This window comes from Guyanagaster necrorhizus (genome assembly GCF_019112545.1).
Source record: "Guyanagaster necrorhizus MCA 3950 unplaced genomic scaffold BT62scaffold_47, whole genome shotgun sequence".
Lineage (NCBI taxonomy): Eukaryota > Fungi > Basidiomycota > Agaricomycetes > Agaricales > Physalacriaceae > Guyanagaster > Guyanagaster necrorhizus.
Genome location: NW_025064926.1, coordinates 121,350 through 138,705, shown reverse-complemented (window position 1 = coordinate 138,705; position 17,356 = coordinate 121,350). Strand labels below are relative to the sequence as shown.

Below are 17,356 nucleotides of genomic sequence, written 5' to 3'. Positions count from 1 at the left end.
GGGCTACCTACCTCCGGTCAGAGGCCAGAGGCTTGAGGGGTGAGTCTGGTTTCTAGAGAAGCGAATTCTGATCAGTGACACGCCGAGAGTTGTCTTTTATGTAAGACAAATAAAATAAATGGCACTTGTCGTAGCCTATCCCTGAAAGAATCGCCGCCTCGCATGAAGCCAATCGGAAACCCGGGCCGGAACGTCAATGCTTGTTTTTACGAAATCGATTGGTGACTTCGTTCCAAGGTAACCCGTCATGGTAGACGAATACCTGAACAACCACCCTGATTGTATTCCTATTCAAACGTTCAAGCTTCAAGCTCAGAGCAGCACTGATCTCACCCGGACGACTGTCCTCGTTTCTTCCAACTCTCTCATCTTCAGTTCGCCGTCCGATTCGGAGTCCTTCACACAAGTTCTGGCTGTCGGTAAAGACGCCGTACTCAGTCCCCTCTACGCTCGCGTCGATAGGCGCGTTGCTGCCGCACTGGAGCGTTGTCTAAGCCTGCGAATTGGAAACCACAAGACTTCCACCCGGTTGGGAAGCACCTTTCCGGCGGGACTGCATTTGATTTTTGCTGCTTTATTGGTGCTACGTAAGTGAGAATCTGCTGCCTTTTTATCATGTGCATTCTTAAGGTATATTTCTAGTGTACGAAGTGAAGTATCTGTAGGACAAATAAAAAGCGCAGATGACACGATTTGTTCTAAAACTGTCTAGTCCCTCTTCCAAGCCCGTTTGCGAAAATGACGCTTGAAGGACTAAAGACGGCCATTTCGCGTAATACCGTCTCCCCGACATCACCTTTGAACAACAGGATATGTCGGAGGAAATTCTTCGCCGCCTCCGCGCCTTTCTCTGAAAATCCACCTGGTACGGGTTACCGGCCCGAGTCTTTAAATCATTGTCGTCGTCTTCTGGAAGCCAGCCCAACAAAAAAAACTAGACAAAGAACCTCGGCATTTTAGACGTAGCCCTCTCCCGGACCTTCCGCCACCTCCTGGTCATCCCGGTCAGCCCACCAACATCATTTCGGAAAGGCAGAGAACGTAACGTACGATGTTGTGCCATGGTTGAGAATGGCTTGACAGAGCCAGGTAGCTGTCATGTTGTTGCCCCGTAAATCCCTTGTCAGAATATGTCCTGTCGAGCACAATTGATGATGAGAACGAGGACAAGACAATATGACGACGCACCCAAAAAGCTCGCTCCTGGCCGCCGAGGAATAGTCTTCCTGCAGTGTTCGATCATGACGCTCCTCCTTTAATACACCCGCACTGGATGATGGAGCGGTGAGGAGGTCGCGGCGCAGAGGCCATGCTGACGCTCTCAAAGCCAAGAGGAGCGCGAGGAGCGATGGGAGGAGTCGCAGAAGCATGACGGCTGCGGACACTGGGAAAGTTCAGCCTGAGGGCATCTACTTATGTATTATTAGGTGGGAGAAATAGTCGTCAACGAATCCAGGGCTCGGCGATCATGGACGACAAGCTCACCGTCACCACCCCTGGAGACGCAGTGCATGTTACGCAAGACCAGATGACTATCATTGAATGATGGCCAGCATAAGAGGAGAATCAGGGCAACCCTTGAACGTCTATTTAACATCGACACCGCATGTTGAAACGTGCCGCATGTGACGGAATACACTGAATAGGAAGGATGAATGCTTATTGCGTAACAGTTTAATATCATGCTGGAGGGAATTCGTCGTCCCTTGGTGTATAGTGCTTCATCTTCTACTGAACCCTGACACACAGTTACACTAGAAACTTGAACGCTTGAGATTGGAGAAGGCGACGGAAGAGAGTTCAATGTAATGTCAGAGAAGATTTTTAGTTTCCCGAGTCGGGGAACGTCCTCGTAACCGAAGCCCTAAGTTTCTCCGGTGTTTCTTCGAGGTACTACCTCAAAAATATCCATTGCGGACTAACGGTCCGGGGTCCCTTTGCGACATGCTGTAGCCAGTAACCAGTTAGGGGGATTCCGTTACCTACAAAAATTCCAATTCAACTTTAACTGATTCCCTCCCTACAGAGCAGAAACGTCCAGGGGGTCTGCATTATTCTTTGGGAGACATGACTCTCGACACTATTGCCTTTACGTGTGTAAATATTGAGTTTTTAAAATTATGTTCTACCGACATTTTGTCATTCGACCTTCAAATACGTATCACAAGAGGTTCATAATGCTCCGGACTGGAAGAGCACACTAGATGCATGCCTAGATTTCTTTTCGGCTTTAGACGGGTTAAAATCCGACGCCCACCCGTTCGGCACGTGATCGCTCTGTTTCTATTTTCGAACCACACGTATTCACTCCATCCGCTCCGGAGAGGACTTCCTAGACGATCATCGCCTCGCATACGGAAGAGCATCTGGCAGTGCTCAAATCTACCTGTATTGTTACTCATATATTCATACCGATTAGGCTCACATAGATCATCCCTGCAAATAAGAGCAGTGGATGAATATGGAATTTCGAGCTTGTAGGACCTATAAGCCTGGTCATATGATTACAATACATGTTCAAACATAAGTCACAAAGAAGAAGACGGAGAGGATCCAGCCATAAACATAAACCTAGTCTCCTGTTAACACACCCTTCACCCCCCCGCTCTGAGTCCTCCCCCCATCTCTTCCCCTACTATTGTTCATCTTCAAGCTCAAGCCCATCGACTGCCTCCGCTGCCGTTCATGCGAGATATCCCCTCGCACGCCTTCCTCCCCGCCAGGCGCCGACGGGAAGCTCACCATCGGGACAGGCACTGGAACCTGCTTCTTCTTCCCCTTTTTCTTTGCTGGCGGAAGGGGAGGCGGCGGCATAACTGTAGGTGTAAGCACAGGATCGACCCACTCCTCATCATCTTCCATGTCGTCGAGCGCTTCGACAAACGCTCCGCCCTCCTCTGCTTTGGGTCGTTCATGAGGCTTGTTCGAACCTGGGGGGTCGGGAAACTCAAACTTCGATCCTGGACCAGGCGTTATCGGATCAACAGGATCCTCCTCAGTATCCAGCTCGTCGCTCTTGGTCCTCGAGGTCGACGCGCTGCTGTGATGTGCACTCGAGGTCGAGGCGGACCGTGTCTCCAACTCCCGGTCCTCGTCGTCATCCTCCTCCTCCATATCCATATCCATATCATCTGGATCTGAGATACTTTCCAGTCCCATGTTATCATCGGAATCAGAAGGCCATGTTGGTGGTTCATCTTGGACAGAAAATATCGTACGAGGTAGCTGCATGTGATATCAGAGACAGTATCCAAAAGAGAAAAAATGGAACTCACATCACCGACTCTGCTCCTAAAGTCAACCCAATCGGCCTCGTCTTTGCACAAGAAGCCTATCAACATGCTCGGGTCCAGCCCACTTAATGGCATCTTCCGAACACGCTCGCAGTGGAACGTCTTCAGCTCCGCTGCGCTGTAGGCGTTCACATAATGCTCTTGCAACCGGTCCAAATTTCCTTCCGTCGTGCTTTCACTCTGGTCCATCTCTGACGGACTCTGCATCTGGTTCGATGATGACGACGACGACCCGGATTCTGAAAATTGATGCTGCAAGGGCGACGGCGATGTCGGTGCATGATAAGAAAATGTCGAGGATCCAGTACGAATTGACGAGGAAGGTGACGTAGGCGCACGTTGGTGACCTGTTGACGACCCCGTTGACGATGAACCTCTCTTGGCTCTCCTCCGATGATCTGCTTCGATGTCCGGAGAGCCTGCTTCTGTAGGCAGTCTCAGCGGGATAGCCGGTCTCGCATGATGAGGATCCAAATAAAATAGGTTGTCGGCCTGTGAACCCACGAAATAATATGACGAACTCGGGCGGCCACCAGCAATGCCGACAGATTGGGGGAAAGTATAGAGTAACTTGGGTGTGGAGTTAGTAGCGAAATCGGATACAGAGAAGAACAAAAGGAGAACATACTTTTATGGTATCATAATAAATAGGATTAACCCCATCCAACCCGAGTCGTATACCCAATAAAAGTAGAACAGGCCTGTCACCCCAGTGCGCAAGAACTTTGCCATGATATCTTGGGCGAGAGCTGTATGATGCCTGAAATACATCAGTTTGGAAAAGCACCCCATCGGTGCCCACAGACACGCCTAGCCCCGATTCTGGAAAGGCCCGAACCAAAGCCCTATATCATGCTATATTAGACAGCTTGAACAACTGAAAACAACAATTGTCACATACTTGATGGCACCGGCAGCAGTACTGGGCCCAAACCACTGTCCAACATCCTTCCCTAACTCCTTACCCGCCAACGCCATTCGATGAACACTGAAGGGAGCTTCAGGAGCCGGTGTATCCAAGAACCATGTTATAATCTGTACGTAGGTCGCATAGTCCGCTGTGTGCACGGGATGTGGCGGTCTCCGCCAATCTGTCGGACAAAGTTCGATCAGGGCTCCAGAAGTCAAAAAGTCAGAAAGGTACTCACCACGTCCCAAATGAAGATGAACCAGAGCATTGGCCAACAGACTTTGGCCAGTCCGTAACATGCACCCCCAACCGGAGTCACTCGTCCAACCCTTCTCTCCGCCCACCATAGATCCCCAATTCCACTTTTTCACTGTCGCCGTGGGACTACTAGTACTAGAGTCCGATTGGTATGAATTGTACTCAGCGTTTAGGTCGCCGAGACGCCCGTCTCTTATCGGGGTAAAGTGCGAGCGGTACGTCAACCAAACTTGGGAAGTGAAGTCAGTGTAGAAAACCGGAGGCCAATTAGCGCCGGGGTGCCTGGCAGGTTGCGAGGCAGTCAGAGAGACATCAAGAGACGAATTGGACGATGTTGAAGAACGAAAAGAGGGAGAGTGGCGGCGAGAGTCGATTGAGCTGCGTCGCCCGACGGTCGATGGTGCTGGGTATGCAGATGGTGGTGGTGGCTCATAGCCCGGATGTTGGACGCCCAATAGCCAGATGGCGTCGGTGCATTTGTCAGGAGTGGCGTCGCTATCGAGGAGGTAACGCATAGCTTTGTCAATGTGCCCTTTCCCGTGCTTTGCCACATTAAGCAAAGCGGAGGTACCAGAGACTTTGTTCGGAGGAGAAGTTCCAGGCGCCCCGGTATTGGGAGCGGAGTGATGAGAGAGAATTGTGGGTAGGGAAAGATCGGTAGTTGAAGAAGAATTGAAGGTATGCGCAAACCAGCCTGACAGCCGGTTGGGGAGGTCGCTCATTCGGGAAGATGAAGGAGAACTCGGGACATAAAGCGAGGGGCCATTATACTGTATATCTGAGCTTCCTGGTCGCTCAGAACGTGTCCGGGAACGTGGTATGTTCACAGGTTCGACAATGACCGGTGTTTCTTCCCGCTCGACAGCCGATTCAGGCATTGACTCCTTCTCCCTCTCCCTCTCTTTTCCACTTCCTAGGAATTTTCCAGACTTTCTCGAGTGATGAGAATGCTTCGACGACGAAGGAGGAGGCTCTGCTGAGGAAATCGAGGTAGGACTGTCGCCATCCTGGCCACTAATCGGATCAGTTCCGGATTTCGACCTATCTCGACTGGATGGTTTGTGCAGGAACTTGGGAAGCTTTGGACCATGATGTGCAGCAGAAGACGATGGAGATGTGTGGCGCGAGTTCTTGTTTGACATGAATCAAATTCTAAACTCCAAATGTCAATTCTCAAGGTAACATAAACGTTTGGCGCAGGTAGACTCACCGTGAGCGTGAGCTAGGCGTAGTCTGTGTTGTCGGGATCCACTTCGGGTACAGAAACCTGCTAGTAAAATGCCACATTAATATTACACAGAGGTCGCACAGATGAAGCTCTCACATGCTACAACAGAGATGGAATTGGACGTGAACGCTGCAAATATTCGATGAGCTTGATACGACTGCCGCCTGATGGCGAGCTGCAGGAATTCTACTGTACCTGGAACAAAAATATACGGAACGTCAACCGACTCCTGGTCCTATTCAGACTTCTGGGGAGGTCGACGACGAGGTAGAACGAAGTAATATGGACGAAGGACAGAGGTGTGACAAAATTGTGACGTGACATCACTTTGCCTATGACAAAATACGGACAAATACTGACGTCACTGAGACAGGGAGATCAAAGCGGATCCTCTCAACGATCCACTAACGACGTCCAAGGTCACGAAGCCCAATGCAATATTGCAGAACAAGGGGCGCAATCTCCAAGATTTAACACTACTAAGAAATTTTAGTTCTCAGCTCAGCCAGCCAGCAGCACCGGTCATCAGGAATACACAAGTCGTCGGACAGCTTTCTCTCAGAATTTCAAAGGCGGCTCACTTGCCCCTCATACTTTTCAAATCAAACGGGTTTTGCCGTCCTAACAAGTCTTCGGAAATCTAGTACGCAGCATTCACTTGCTTCCTGTAAAGGGATCGTAGGCTTGAGCAGACCTCTATGTTTCGTCCGTCAACCTCCAACTTTTAAGTACTACTTGCGCCTATAGAGTGGCATTCGAATTTGATGGGATCTCGGGGAGAAGAATAGTGTGTCTGAATCTTAATCAGCTTCTTACCTTACCAACATGCCATCACTTCTGCCTACCAAGTTCTTCCTATTGCGCTAGCTGTATTTGTCTGAGAGGGATATCCCTGATCCGGTGACTGTCCAAGACAGTTTACGTCCGCAAGTCGACCATCGAACACTCCTACCTTATGAGCTGATCTTTAGAGGCAGGCATCCTGCAACAGTTTGCGCCATATAGGTGTGTCTTTAATGAGCTCGACCGCGCCGGATCTTGACATTCACGACAGCACGAATTTGGATTCCTCAGTATGGGACTCACAAAATGTCGATTCGATACATCCGGAGGGAAGCTTATATATCAAGCAAGATCATAGGTACATGCGAGGTTTTTAAAAACACAGATGATAGCGATCATTGTTTCACTTCCAGTTGTAAGAGTGATGGCACGAAATTGCCATGACATTTGGGATCGTTAGGTCGAGAGAGCATGCGTACGCAGACTTTGAATAGGCAGCTTTTGATTGCCAGTACAAAGCACCCTTGAACATTTCGGCAATCACGGTCTTCTTTCATGTTCGGAACTCTTGCCCTCTTCCATGTGAATCAGGCCGCTCGCCATTTAAATTTATAAAAGATGGCATACGGATCGTCGTTACAGAAAATGCAGATATAAAGTATCTGTATCCTCTGGACGTCTAGGAAGGCCTTTACCTTTTCCGATTCGTACGCTTATGGCGGCAGCAACACATTACCTTCGAATTTTTTGCTGGAAGAAGGCTCCAAGGGTTTAGAAAAAATAACATCGGAGTGCAGCGTGAGAAGATACCAGCTTGTCCATCTGGTCCGAGCTTAGAAGACATGGTCTGGAACCCAGATCAAGAACTCTGAAAGTCGGCTCCGCGTTTCGAAGGGAAAACATTCATGGACAATGCCGTCAATAAGAAACTTTCCGGGATGAGCTCAAGCACCCGAATTGTTGCAACGTACAATGGCTACTACTGGTACACAGCCCTCACACCAAAACAACGGTTCTTTGAGGATCGTATGAACAATCTCGAGCTCGCAAGAATGCTACATTTTGGTCCAGGTTCCATGTCGAGTCGAAGATGGAAAAATCACCATTGATTTATCACGAGGATTATGCATATGCATTTCCATCTTCTTTTCGCGTGCGATGATAAATCCACGCGTGTCGAAAGAGTCCAAGTACCAGGCCAATAGAAAACCATACTTGCCTTCAAGGCTCCGACCTTTTCAAGTGGTGACATGTGTTGGCCGTGTAAAACAGGGTTCGGACCGACCATCCGACTAAAGGCGTTGAAGGATGACAAATCAATTCTTCCTTCTTCCGTCCATGTCATTCTCATTATTTCGCCTGACTGCCTCGCGTATCTCTTACCTTCGCCGACAGTTTTCAAGTTCAATGGCTACCACCAGCACAGTCACTGATTCATCTTCGAAACCGTCAGGGCCCATCGAAACCTCCATACGAGAAAAGGTTCTCTCTTTTTGTTGAACGCGAAACAACATCTTAGGTATTATCTAGCTGACGACCCTCCTCCAACCGACCTCGTTATTCATAACCAACGATTCCTGGCAGGTAGGTGACTCTTTGGCTCGTTGTCATCTGTTGTCTAATCTAAAATCGAAATGTGACTTTGCCCTTCTGAACAATCTATCTGAACGTGCATTCGGAAGCATCGTCACCACGCCGCCATGCGTGACCACAAATCCGAAGGGGAACCGGAAACTCGTGCGTCTTTTATAGATCTTCAGGTCAATATCTTCAACATGTCCCATTTTTGTAGATTTCACGATAGACGTCACGTCGAACGCCTTTGAAGGCAAGGTACGGAGCACAGTTCCACGAACAGCTACATAATCTAATTTTACACATAGAGCACAATGCAACGCCATCGCCTAATTTACTCTGCTCTGTCAACGGAGCTTGCAGAAGGGTTGCACTCGCTCAGTTTGAAAACTAGGTCACAAACGGAGGCTGAGAAGCAGGTAGTTATATAGTAGGCTCGGACTGGGAGAAATTCAATATCGTTTTGGTATCGAAGCTTGGCTTCCAATGATAGCAAATATCAGGAAGAGCGTACTTTCAACTAACAATTTGTTGTGTCACCGCTGCGTTTATTGGAACACTCGTACGCTGGATAACAAAACCTATCATCCGCAGGGACGATATACTCATCCTCTGCCATTCTAGCGAGAAGGTTCTTATTAGATACGCTGTTTAAGATATAAGCATACGGGTATACGAGATGGACATACTTCAACACATCTCTACTAATACAGCCCAGAAGTAAACTGCTCCTACTGACCTCTGCTTGCTCGAGGAGTGGGATGTAACCAGCTATAACGAGGGCCTTAGAGACCACCCTCAATTTGATTGCAACATGTGAACAGCTGTCATAGGCTTTTGATAGGTGAGTGGTGGGGGTAGTGGTGGTTCGAAATGTATGAGTGAGTTGCAGGAGAGGTGGTTAGGAGAGGGGGTGATGAATGCATAAATATGCCAATTGTAGCTGTGCTCATGGAGCAGGTTGTTTTCAAATGTAAATGGTTCAAGTTTTTGAAAACCAACATCTGAGAGCTTATATGATAGAGTCTGAGAGTCTGAGAGATGCATAAAATATTGCCCCTCCAGCTCTAGCAGAGTGGCCACTGAAATCTCTGTCTAATATTGTGAAGAATTTCTTATTGAACCAATTTCATGATGGAATGTCACTATTTTCATGGATGAAGAGTGGAGCACATGGGCCATGAAGATGATCTCAACATTTGATGTATTGTGATAGGAGATAAACAGAGTCTGCAAGCTCCTGTCATGTGAGTAGGATATTGGTATCATGGTAGAAGGGGTCAGATTTATTGTAGGGAAGGTGGTATTGAGCATCATTCTTTCAGAGGACAAGCAAAGAACATTTGATTATTTTGCAAAAGTCCTGAAGTGTTACAATTTTTCCACCTTTGCTCTTTTTTCATGAATTAACCCCTATTTATGCTGAGTCAGAGCATCTAAGACAAGTGCTTAAAACTGTGGGAGAGGCTTAGTCATCATAACAAGCCAATCCATCATTGTTCTCTGATACAGTGACCAACCCTTGACAATACACAATCAACCTTTTGTATACAGTAGTGATGTCTAAGGACAATGGGCACAAGGACTTTGAGACATACAATAGGCAGTTATATATTTAACTTTATCATGTACAGCATATAAGTAGGCTCACTCTCACTGGTAATCTCCAGCTTTAAGCTAAAGTTTATTACTACACCATTTTACTCTCAAGCCTATTCCAAGACCTTGCAATCACACTGATCAGTATTTATATCAGTGAACTCAGATGTTTCACTCAAAATGCAAAGTGACATCAGTTTATCATGTGTCTATGTTCACATGAAGCTTGGGTCTAACAATTAGCTCAAAGCTTCAACATTCTCTTTCTTCACACATAATTAGGCCTGAAAGAAACTGAATGTCCTTGATCAACCCATCATCTTTGAACTCCTTGCTTCTATCATCAGAACCTTGTTAGGCTTGCTGGTTATCATCCAGCTTTACCAAGAAAGACAATCAATAACTGCTTGGGCAGTCAGACACTACTAAGAATTTCAGAATATCTGCCAAATCCTCAGAAATGTCACATCTGACCTCCCTCTCCATGACATCCCAGTCTTTCTCTGAACTTTTGTCCAGCCCATGATAGAAACCATACTCCAAGCTGAGTCTCAGAGAATGGATCTGCAGAGCCCTATATAAGAAGAAAGACATACCTATCTCCCACAGTCCCCAAGAAACAACAGCAGAAACAGCAACCCTCACCTCACAGGGTTCAGAAACCTGTGAGTCTCACTGCCAGTCTCTAATCATGAGGACAAGAACCTCTTCAATGACTTCTTTGACAACACACCCTCCAACAATCTCTCCTCTCCATATAGAGGGCTTGAAAACATCACTAGGAACTCTTTTGATGCCATTAGAGTGGCTCCAAGACTCCAACCTGTTTTGCCCATACACTCTGGATATGACTCTCTCTACACTACCCTGCAGTCCAGTCTCCACCTACAGTCAGAAACAGAGTTCACTCCAGACATGGAGTCAGACAGAGAATATATGAGCTGGAAACCAACCTATAAAGACATCATCAACTAATATTCCCAAGACTTTACTGAAGAAGAGCTCCATGCAGCCAGTGAAGGGGTTTTTGAGGATCTTGACTGAGCAGAAGTCAAGCAGGCATGGAGGGAGACCCTCCACTATAACAAGTTATATGATATACAGTATTGTCAGTGACAGCAAAAGCTTGAAGCCACTGAGTGGAGCACTTTCAGCTCTCATGCCCTGAACCTACACACCAATAGGACCCACTCTCCTTTCAGAGAGTCTAGCACTCACCCAACTGAAGACACTGACCTCTGAGTAGGATCCTACAGTCCTGTCACCTCCAGCAAGATCAATAAAAGAGAGAATGGTGACAGAATACCATATCCCTCTCTGATAAACTCTTAGCCCCAGAGAAGCTATGAGAGGAAACTCCCATTTCCCTCTCTGAGTGCTCAGCATTATAGACACTGACACCATCACCTCTGACACTAACTCTATACTTGATATCTATAGGCTACAAATTCTCCTCAATGCCCATATCCCTGATCAAGGCCTCTAGTAGTTTCTAAAAGAAAGAGTTGCAAAACTCTTCTTTAATCTCTGATTCTATGCAAACTTCCACATCTATAGCCAAGACCTGAAGGAGGCATGAGTGCAAGGAGGCCATAGATACAACTCCAGCATTAGAGTCTCCCTCTTCCAGCCTTCTTCTCCAACCAACATTGCCAGATCCAGCAATTGCATTGATGACCAGCTCTCCAGCCACAATTTGGCCTCTGGAGCCAGTTATCTACAATCCATGCAACAATTCCCTTGTTGAGGACTGTTATGATTTTTCTTATTTTCTTTTCTTTTTCCTTGATTTATTTAGGATTGACCTCTATTTCTGCTTAGTCAGAGCATCTAGACTTGGGCACTTAAGATCATGGGAGTGCTTAGTCAGCAGCACTGCCCAGATTCTACTGTGCTGCTATGAGCCTCACAGCAGCACAATGACAGATGCATCTCTTTTGTCATTGTGCAGCAGTAACAGCAGTAACAGCTCAACAGCAGAACAATACTTTTTGTAGGTATCTTAGCAATGTTAGACAAAATGCTACACAGCACCAGTGAAGACAATTAAGTAGTTATATTCTTAGAATGATAAGGATTTAGTATTTAAGTAGTGTAGCTCTCGCTGTAGTAATCTCAGCTTCAAGCTAAAGTTTATTCTTCATCATCTTATCTTGAGTGACTTGCAAAGCACCTTGATCATACAGCACCAACAATGCATCAGTGAACTTAATTGTTTTATCCAAAGTGTGAGGTAGCAGTCATTTATTATGTGTTATTGGTCATATGGAATTTGAGCTTAACAATTAGCTCAAAGCTTCTGGCTTTTCTTTCTCAAGCCCAATTGTGCTGAAAAACTGAATGTCCCCCTGTGCTTAATCCTTCTGACTCAAACTTCACTCACAAGTTTTTCAAACTCTTTGCTTCTATCATTGGAACTTTGATAGACTTATTGGTGATCATACAGCTGTGCTGTAGATGCCAATCAATCACTGCCTGAGCTATTTGCTATTATTAAGAGTTTCAATATATCAGAACAATCCTCTGTAATGTCACACTAGACCTCCCCCTCTATGACATCCCTGCCTCTGTCCAACAGTCCTTTTGACCTCTGGAAGGACCCTAATCTGAAACCATCTCTGAGAGCCCAATTAAAGGGTGTTCTAGAAAAGAGGAGAAGGAGCAGCAGCACACATACCTCCTGTGACCTCTAATGGCAGTCATTTGAGACTCTAGAAACCCTTGGACTACAGAGTTTTGACAACTCAGATCTGACACCCCCATCTCGTCCTCTGAGCATGACAATGATAGCATCACAACAAGAACAACAACCTCTATCTCTAGCACCAGCATTGGGCACCTTGCTAGAGATTCTCTTGATGCTATATGAGTGGCTCAAGAGGCTAGAAGTACTAGAGGCTCTAGGTCCTGACACACTACATCAGTATAAAATAAAAACATTGACTACAGATTAGGGGCTGATAATAATCTCTATTTCAATGATGATAGCAATGGGTGCCACTGGTGGCACACCACTGCCTGAAAAGCAGACAGACTGGAGCAGCACATGTCTAGCTGTGTTATAAGCAGAACAAGCCACATATGAACATCATTGCATGTATCACAACAAGCTGACACTGTCAGTCCAGTTCTCTCCTGAGAGGACCAAGTTTGATATGCCAATACCATTGCCAAGTACCTCCAGGAGCAGGCACATATTGACAATGAGATCATGAGAGAGAATACCCTCTTCAGGAGGTACCTCTGAGCACAAGAGGCAGCAGACCAGAGGAGAGATTCAGGAGGCTCCAGAACTAATATGCTCATTGGTATCACCACCAACAGCATATCTGACACTCTGTTCTAGGAATCTAGCACTTCTGCCACTGAGCCCAATCTCTGGGCAGAACCCACCAAAGAAGTCATCCACATGGATGACATCCACTAAAGGGTGTTGCTTGATCTCAATAATGACTGCTCACTATCTTATGGAACCAATACCATTGCAGAAACTGATAATATCCCCATCAGAGGAGATGGGATATCAGCAGACCAAGAAACCATCAGGGGAGATGATGAGAGCATTGACTCCATTAGAGACATCAGGAGGTTTCTTGATGAGAACTTTGCTGCTCTTTTTCTCAACCTATGGTTCTACTAAAACTTCTGCTGGTATTGCAGAGCAATGGTGGCAGCAGCAGAAAGAGAAGGAGTCAAGGAGCAGCAGGAGCAGTCTGAGTAGCAGCCTACTCCTCAATCTGGATCTGATGATACCAAACTCAGCATGCAGCCCCAGCATGGTCATTCCAGAGATCTATGACTCATGCAACAGTTCTCTCTTTGAGAGAGACATAGGTGAGACCAACAGTGAGAATACAAATGACAAGAGGGAAGAGAATCCCAACAAGAAAGTCAAGGATCCTCAAACTGACTGGGTCAGCATGTGAGACATACAAATGCATGAAGAGAAGCTGAAGAAACTGGTGCAGGAGACATGCTAGAAGGATTTTATAGAGTTGTACTGAGATGGTACAACTACACTATGGACAGATGACATCTGGTTGGTGTCAGCTATAGGACAGAGGTATACTGCTGCCAACAGGATTGAGCACATGGAAATTTTGCAATATGCAGCCATAGAGTGGACCATTTTTATTTACAATAAAAGATATTTAGGATATCAGATGTAGGCACTGCCACTATATAGACCAAAGTATGGCACAATCCCAAGACCATAGATGCTAAGTGTGATGCTGAGCAAGCTGACCAATATGGCTCCCTCAATCTGAATGATGTCATCAAGATACTTATTTGCCATTTTGATCATCTACAGCACAGCATCTCAGCTTGTCAAGGGCTGATCCCAATTGAGCAGCCACTACTTGAACTCATAGAAGCTGCTGATTTAGCAACCATTTGCTGGTCAACCACTGCCAGATGAAGCTGAGAGTAGTGGAAAGGCACCAGAGACTCCAGCTGATCCTATGGAAGATGACTCTGTAGCAATTGTTCAGGGTTGGACCATCAAGAATAGATGGATCATGCAAAAAGAAATACTACCACTGGAAAGTTCTGTCACTGATGACAGCTCCCTCCATTCATTTCCAGAGCCTCCACCAGCAAGGATGGTCCCACCCACTGATGGGATTCCAAACCTTATGGCCACTCTCACAGCCAACACTCAAATTTTTAATGTCAAACCAACTCTTGTGAGTGAGCCATAATTTTTTAAAGGACTATCAGATGATATCAATCACTTTCTTGTTGACTGCAATTAATACTTCCAAGTATTTGCCTTATACTTCCTTCTCGACATGTTGTTAGGAGTGTGCCAATTGAGTAGGCTTGAGTGCATGGATGGAGTTCAGTAGAGTGCATGGATGTTGACGAAGCTATTGGCAACATCACCTTTGAGTTGGAGCCCAAGGATCTGGATGGACAGAACAGAGTTTCATTAGAGAAGTGAATAGGAATATCCTTTGGAGCAGAATCCGATGGATAAGGTAGGGAGGAGTGGAAGTGAGTGCGAAGTGTAGATGGCTTATCCAAGTTGATATTCGAACTGAGTAGTTATGATGATATACATGGCTTTATATACTAATGGTAGCTAATTCTGAGTCAGGTTCTATTGGGTTCTGGTGTCAGTATTCACTACTGAGTTCAGGGTCTAGATATTACAATGTGAAATATGGATGTGAAATGATAATAGTGAAATGAAATTGATAGGTAATAGAAAGCAGCTGGAGTCCAGTGGGTAGCATGATTGGATTCGTGGTTGATTGAGGTGACATAGAGGCTGGCAGCATGCATGTAACAGTATCCTCCCCTTAGTGTTCTTGCCCTCAAGAGTGCAGATCCCGATGGCTGGTGGAGCCATATGGAAAATTGTTGATGGCTGTGGGAGTTTTGCAGCTTGTACTGAAACCACCATCTTTGCCTATGTCATCGCTCATGCACTCTCAAGCCTCTGATGAGGGGGTCCACCCCTGATGGCCTTGAAGAGGCCAAGGAATTGTTTCATCTGGAATGGCGAACTGCAGAGAAAGAATATGCAGAAGCCATGGAGAGCCATTGTTACAATTTTTCCTATTTTTCTCCGATTTTCTTTTCTTTTCCCTTAGAAATGACCCCTATCTTTGCTTAGTCAGGGCGCTTAGGCTGGTGCTTAGGACTGTGGGAATGCTTAGCTCAGCAGCTCAGTCGGTCACTCTCCTATCACGTTGCTGTGTGCTGTGAAGGGAGAGACAATGTCTCTTTTGTCTTTCAACTGCGGTGCAGCAGTAACAGTAGTAACAGCACAACAGCAGTTGCTGTATGCTGTGAAGGGAGAGACAATGTCCCTTTTGTCCTTCAACTGCAGCACAGCAGTAACAGCACAACAGCAAGACAACAGCTTTTGTGGAGAGCCTGGCAACAGCAGGGGTAACAGCTCTACAGCAGAACAATATCTTTTGTGAACAGCTATTAATAGTTAGATAACAGAACAGTATTTAAGTAGCTTAGTTCTCGCTGTAATACCCTAGTCTCGAACTAAAGTTTTACTTCACCATCTTATCTTGAGCTCCTGCTACTTGCAATGCCTTGACCTCACAACACTCTCTTCACATCAGTGAACTCAGTCAGACATACCCGAAGTGCAAGGTACCGAACTGTTTATCACGTGTTGATTGTCATGTGGAATTTGGGCTTAACAATTAGTTCGAGACTTTCTCATTCCTTTTCTCAAGCCCAATTGTGCTGAGAAACTGAATGCCTCCTGCCCTTGACCCTTTTAACCCAAACTTTACCCATGAGTTCTTTGAACTCTTGGCATCTATTATAGGAATCTTGATCGGTCTTCTGGTGATCATACAGCTGTGCTATGGACGCCAATCGATCGTAGCTTGGACAATCAGGCACTATCATGAATTCCAACATATTCGAACCATCCTCTGCAATGTCATGCCAGACCTCCCCCTCCACGATATCCCTGCCTCTGCCTGACAGTCTTTTCAACCTGCTGAAGGAACTGACCCAAAAAGTGTCTCTGGGAGCTTGGCTCAAGGGCATGCTAGGGAAGAAGAAGAGGAGCAGCATCAGCAGCACACATACCCCCCATGACCTCTGACAGCAGTCATCCAAAACCCTGACAACCCTTGAGCTGCAGGGTTCTGATGACCCAGACCTGACACCCCCATCCTGTTCCTCCAGCACAGTATCCCAGCAACCAGGCCAACAACTCCTGCCTCTAGCACCAGCCTTGGGCACCGTGCTTGAGACTCCCTGGATGTCTCATGGATGGCTTGAGGAACCAGTGGTTCCAGGGGCTGCGGGTCCTGACATACTCCATCTACACGACACAGCAGCATTAACAGCAGAAACAATAATTACTGGCACGACGACAGCAACGAGCGCCACTGGTGGCGAGCCACTGCCACCAAGGCCGACAGGCTGGAGCACCGCCCAGTTGGCAGTAATACTAGCAGAACAGAAAGCGTACCAGCGGTACCAAGCAGAACGCGACCAGCCAGCCCCGTCGTCCCAGACCCCTCAAGAGAGAACCCGGTACAACGTGCCCAAGACCTTCCCGAGTACAGGCAGGACCAGGCATATATCGACAATGAGATTATGAGGGAGAACACCCTCTTTGGAAGGTACCTCCGGGCATGAGCAGCAGAGGAGCGTAGAAGAGGCGAGGGAGGTAGTAGAACCACAACCATTGTCAGAACCACCACGCCTGACTCACCTTTCAGGGAACCTGCCATCCCCGCCAGTGAGCCTGATCCCTGGGCCGACTACCATGAAGAAGAGACCCAGCCCCACCTCGATGACAACCGCCTGTTATCTTACAGGACTGATACCATTGCAGAGATGGAGGACATCCCAGTCCGAGGAGATGGAATTCCAGCTGAAAGAGGCACCATCGGGGGAGATGATGAGGGTATCGACCCCACCGGTGATCTCAAGAGGTTCCTCGATGGGGCCTTTGCAGCCCTTTTCCTCAACCCGAAGTTTTACAGAAACTTCCATCGGTATCGCAGAGCAATAGTGCCAGGAGCAACAACAAGCGTCGAGAAGCTGCCAGAGCAGCCCAAATGACAGCCTACTCCTCACCCTGGACCTAGTGATGCTAGGCCCAGTACGCAGCCCCAGTCTGACCGAGCTGGCAATCTATGACCTGCTCAGCAGTTCCCTCCCTGAGGACGAGGAGGGAACCGACGTGGACGACGAGGCCGAGGAGGTGGACCTCCA

At 47.0% G+C, this 17,356-nt stretch overlaps 4 protein-coding genes across 4 annotated transcripts; 2 read left to right on the top strand and 2 right to left on the bottom strand.

Moving 5' to 3' along the window:
- Positions 1-147: 147 nt before the first annotated feature.
- On the top strand, positions 148-842 carry BT62DRAFT_578069 (uncharacterized protein). Its single transcript, XM_043181475.1, has 2 exons — positions 148-587; positions 643-842. Exons 1-2 carry the CDS (start codon positions 248-250, stop codon positions 663-665), a joined length of 363 nt encoding a protein of 120 aa, XP_043034106.1. The 5' UTR covers positions 148-247; the 3' UTR covers positions 666-842.
- BT62DRAFT_937862 (uncharacterized protein) lies at positions 618-1,508 on the bottom strand. Its single transcript, XM_043187418.1, has 3 exons — positions 1,189-1,508; positions 1,051-1,135; positions 618-992 (listed from the first exon to the last, which is right to left on the bottom strand). The coding sequence occupies exons 1-3, from the start codon at positions 1,368-1,370 to the stop codon at positions 957-959; spliced, it is 303 nt and encodes a 100-aa protein (XP_043034105.1). The 5' UTR covers positions 1,371-1,508; the 3' UTR covers positions 618-956.
- An 885-nt stretch (positions 1,509-2,393) lies between these two features.
- BT62DRAFT_975680 (uncharacterized protein) lies at positions 2,394-5,991 on the bottom strand. Its single transcript, XM_043189199.1, has 8 exons — positions 5,885-5,991; positions 5,786-5,818; positions 5,672-5,731; positions 4,442-5,613; positions 4,195-4,384; positions 3,922-4,138; positions 3,276-3,863; positions 2,394-3,225 (listed from the first exon to the last, which is right to left on the bottom strand). Exons 4-8 carry the CDS (start codon positions 5,601-5,603, stop codon positions 2,572-2,574), a joined length of 2,811 nt encoding a protein of 936 aa, XP_043034104.1. The 5' UTR covers positions 5,604-5,613; positions 5,672-5,731; positions 5,786-5,818; positions 5,885-5,991; the 3' UTR covers positions 2,394-2,571.
- A 1,888-nt stretch (positions 5,992-7,879) lies between these two features.
- On the top strand, positions 7,880-8,556 carry BT62DRAFT_975677 (bola-like protein; the record flags this gene model as incomplete). The annotated part of the gene is made up of 5 exons (XM_043189198.1): positions 7,880-7,954; positions 8,003-8,056; positions 8,155-8,209; positions 8,265-8,305; positions 8,356-8,556. 5 exons carry the CDS (start codon positions 7,880-7,882, stop codon positions 8,476-8,478), a joined length of 348 nt encoding a protein of 115 aa, XP_043034103.1. The 3' UTR covers positions 8,479-8,556.
- Between the last annotated feature and the right edge of the window lie 8,800 nt (positions 8,557-17,356).

What these genes read in the sequence shown, in the direction of transcription:
- BT62DRAFT_578069 (XM_043181475.1), top strand. Translation starts at nt 248, where the DNA reads ATGGTAGACGAATACCTGAACAACCACCCTGATTGTATTCCTATTCAA. An exon ending in TGCTGCTTTATTGGTGCTAC is followed by an intron (nt 588 to 642) that starts GTAAGTGAGAAT and finishes GTATATTTCTAG; the next exon opens with TGTACGAAGTGAAGTATCTG.
- BT62DRAFT_937862 (XM_043187418.1), bottom strand. Translation starts at nt 1,370, where the DNA reads ATGCTTCTGCGACTCCTCCCATCGCTCCTCGCGCTCCTCTTGGCTTTG. An exon ending in GCCAGGAGCGAGCTTTTTGG is followed by an intron (nt 1,136 to 1,188) that starts GTGCGTCGTCAT and finishes TGTGCTCGACAG; the next exon opens with GACATATTCTGACAAGGGAT. An exon ending in CTCAACCATGGCACAACATC is followed by an intron (nt 993 to 1,050) that starts GTACGTTACGTT and finishes CGGGATGACCAG; the next exon opens with GAGGTGGCGGAAGGTCCGGG.
- BT62DRAFT_975680 (XM_043189199.1), bottom strand. Translation starts at nt 5,603, where the DNA reads ATGTCAAACAAGAACTCGCGCCACACATCTCCATCGTCTTCTGCTGCA. An exon ending in TCATCTTCATTTGGGACGTG is followed by an intron (nt 4,385 to 4,441) that starts GTGAGTACCTTT and finishes TTTGTCCGACAG; the next exon opens with ATTGGCGGAGACCGCCACAT. An exon ending in ACTGCTGCCGGTGCCATCAA is followed by an intron (nt 4,139 to 4,194) that starts GTATGTGACAAT and finishes AGCATGATATAG; the next exon opens with GGCTTTGGTTCGGGCCTTTC.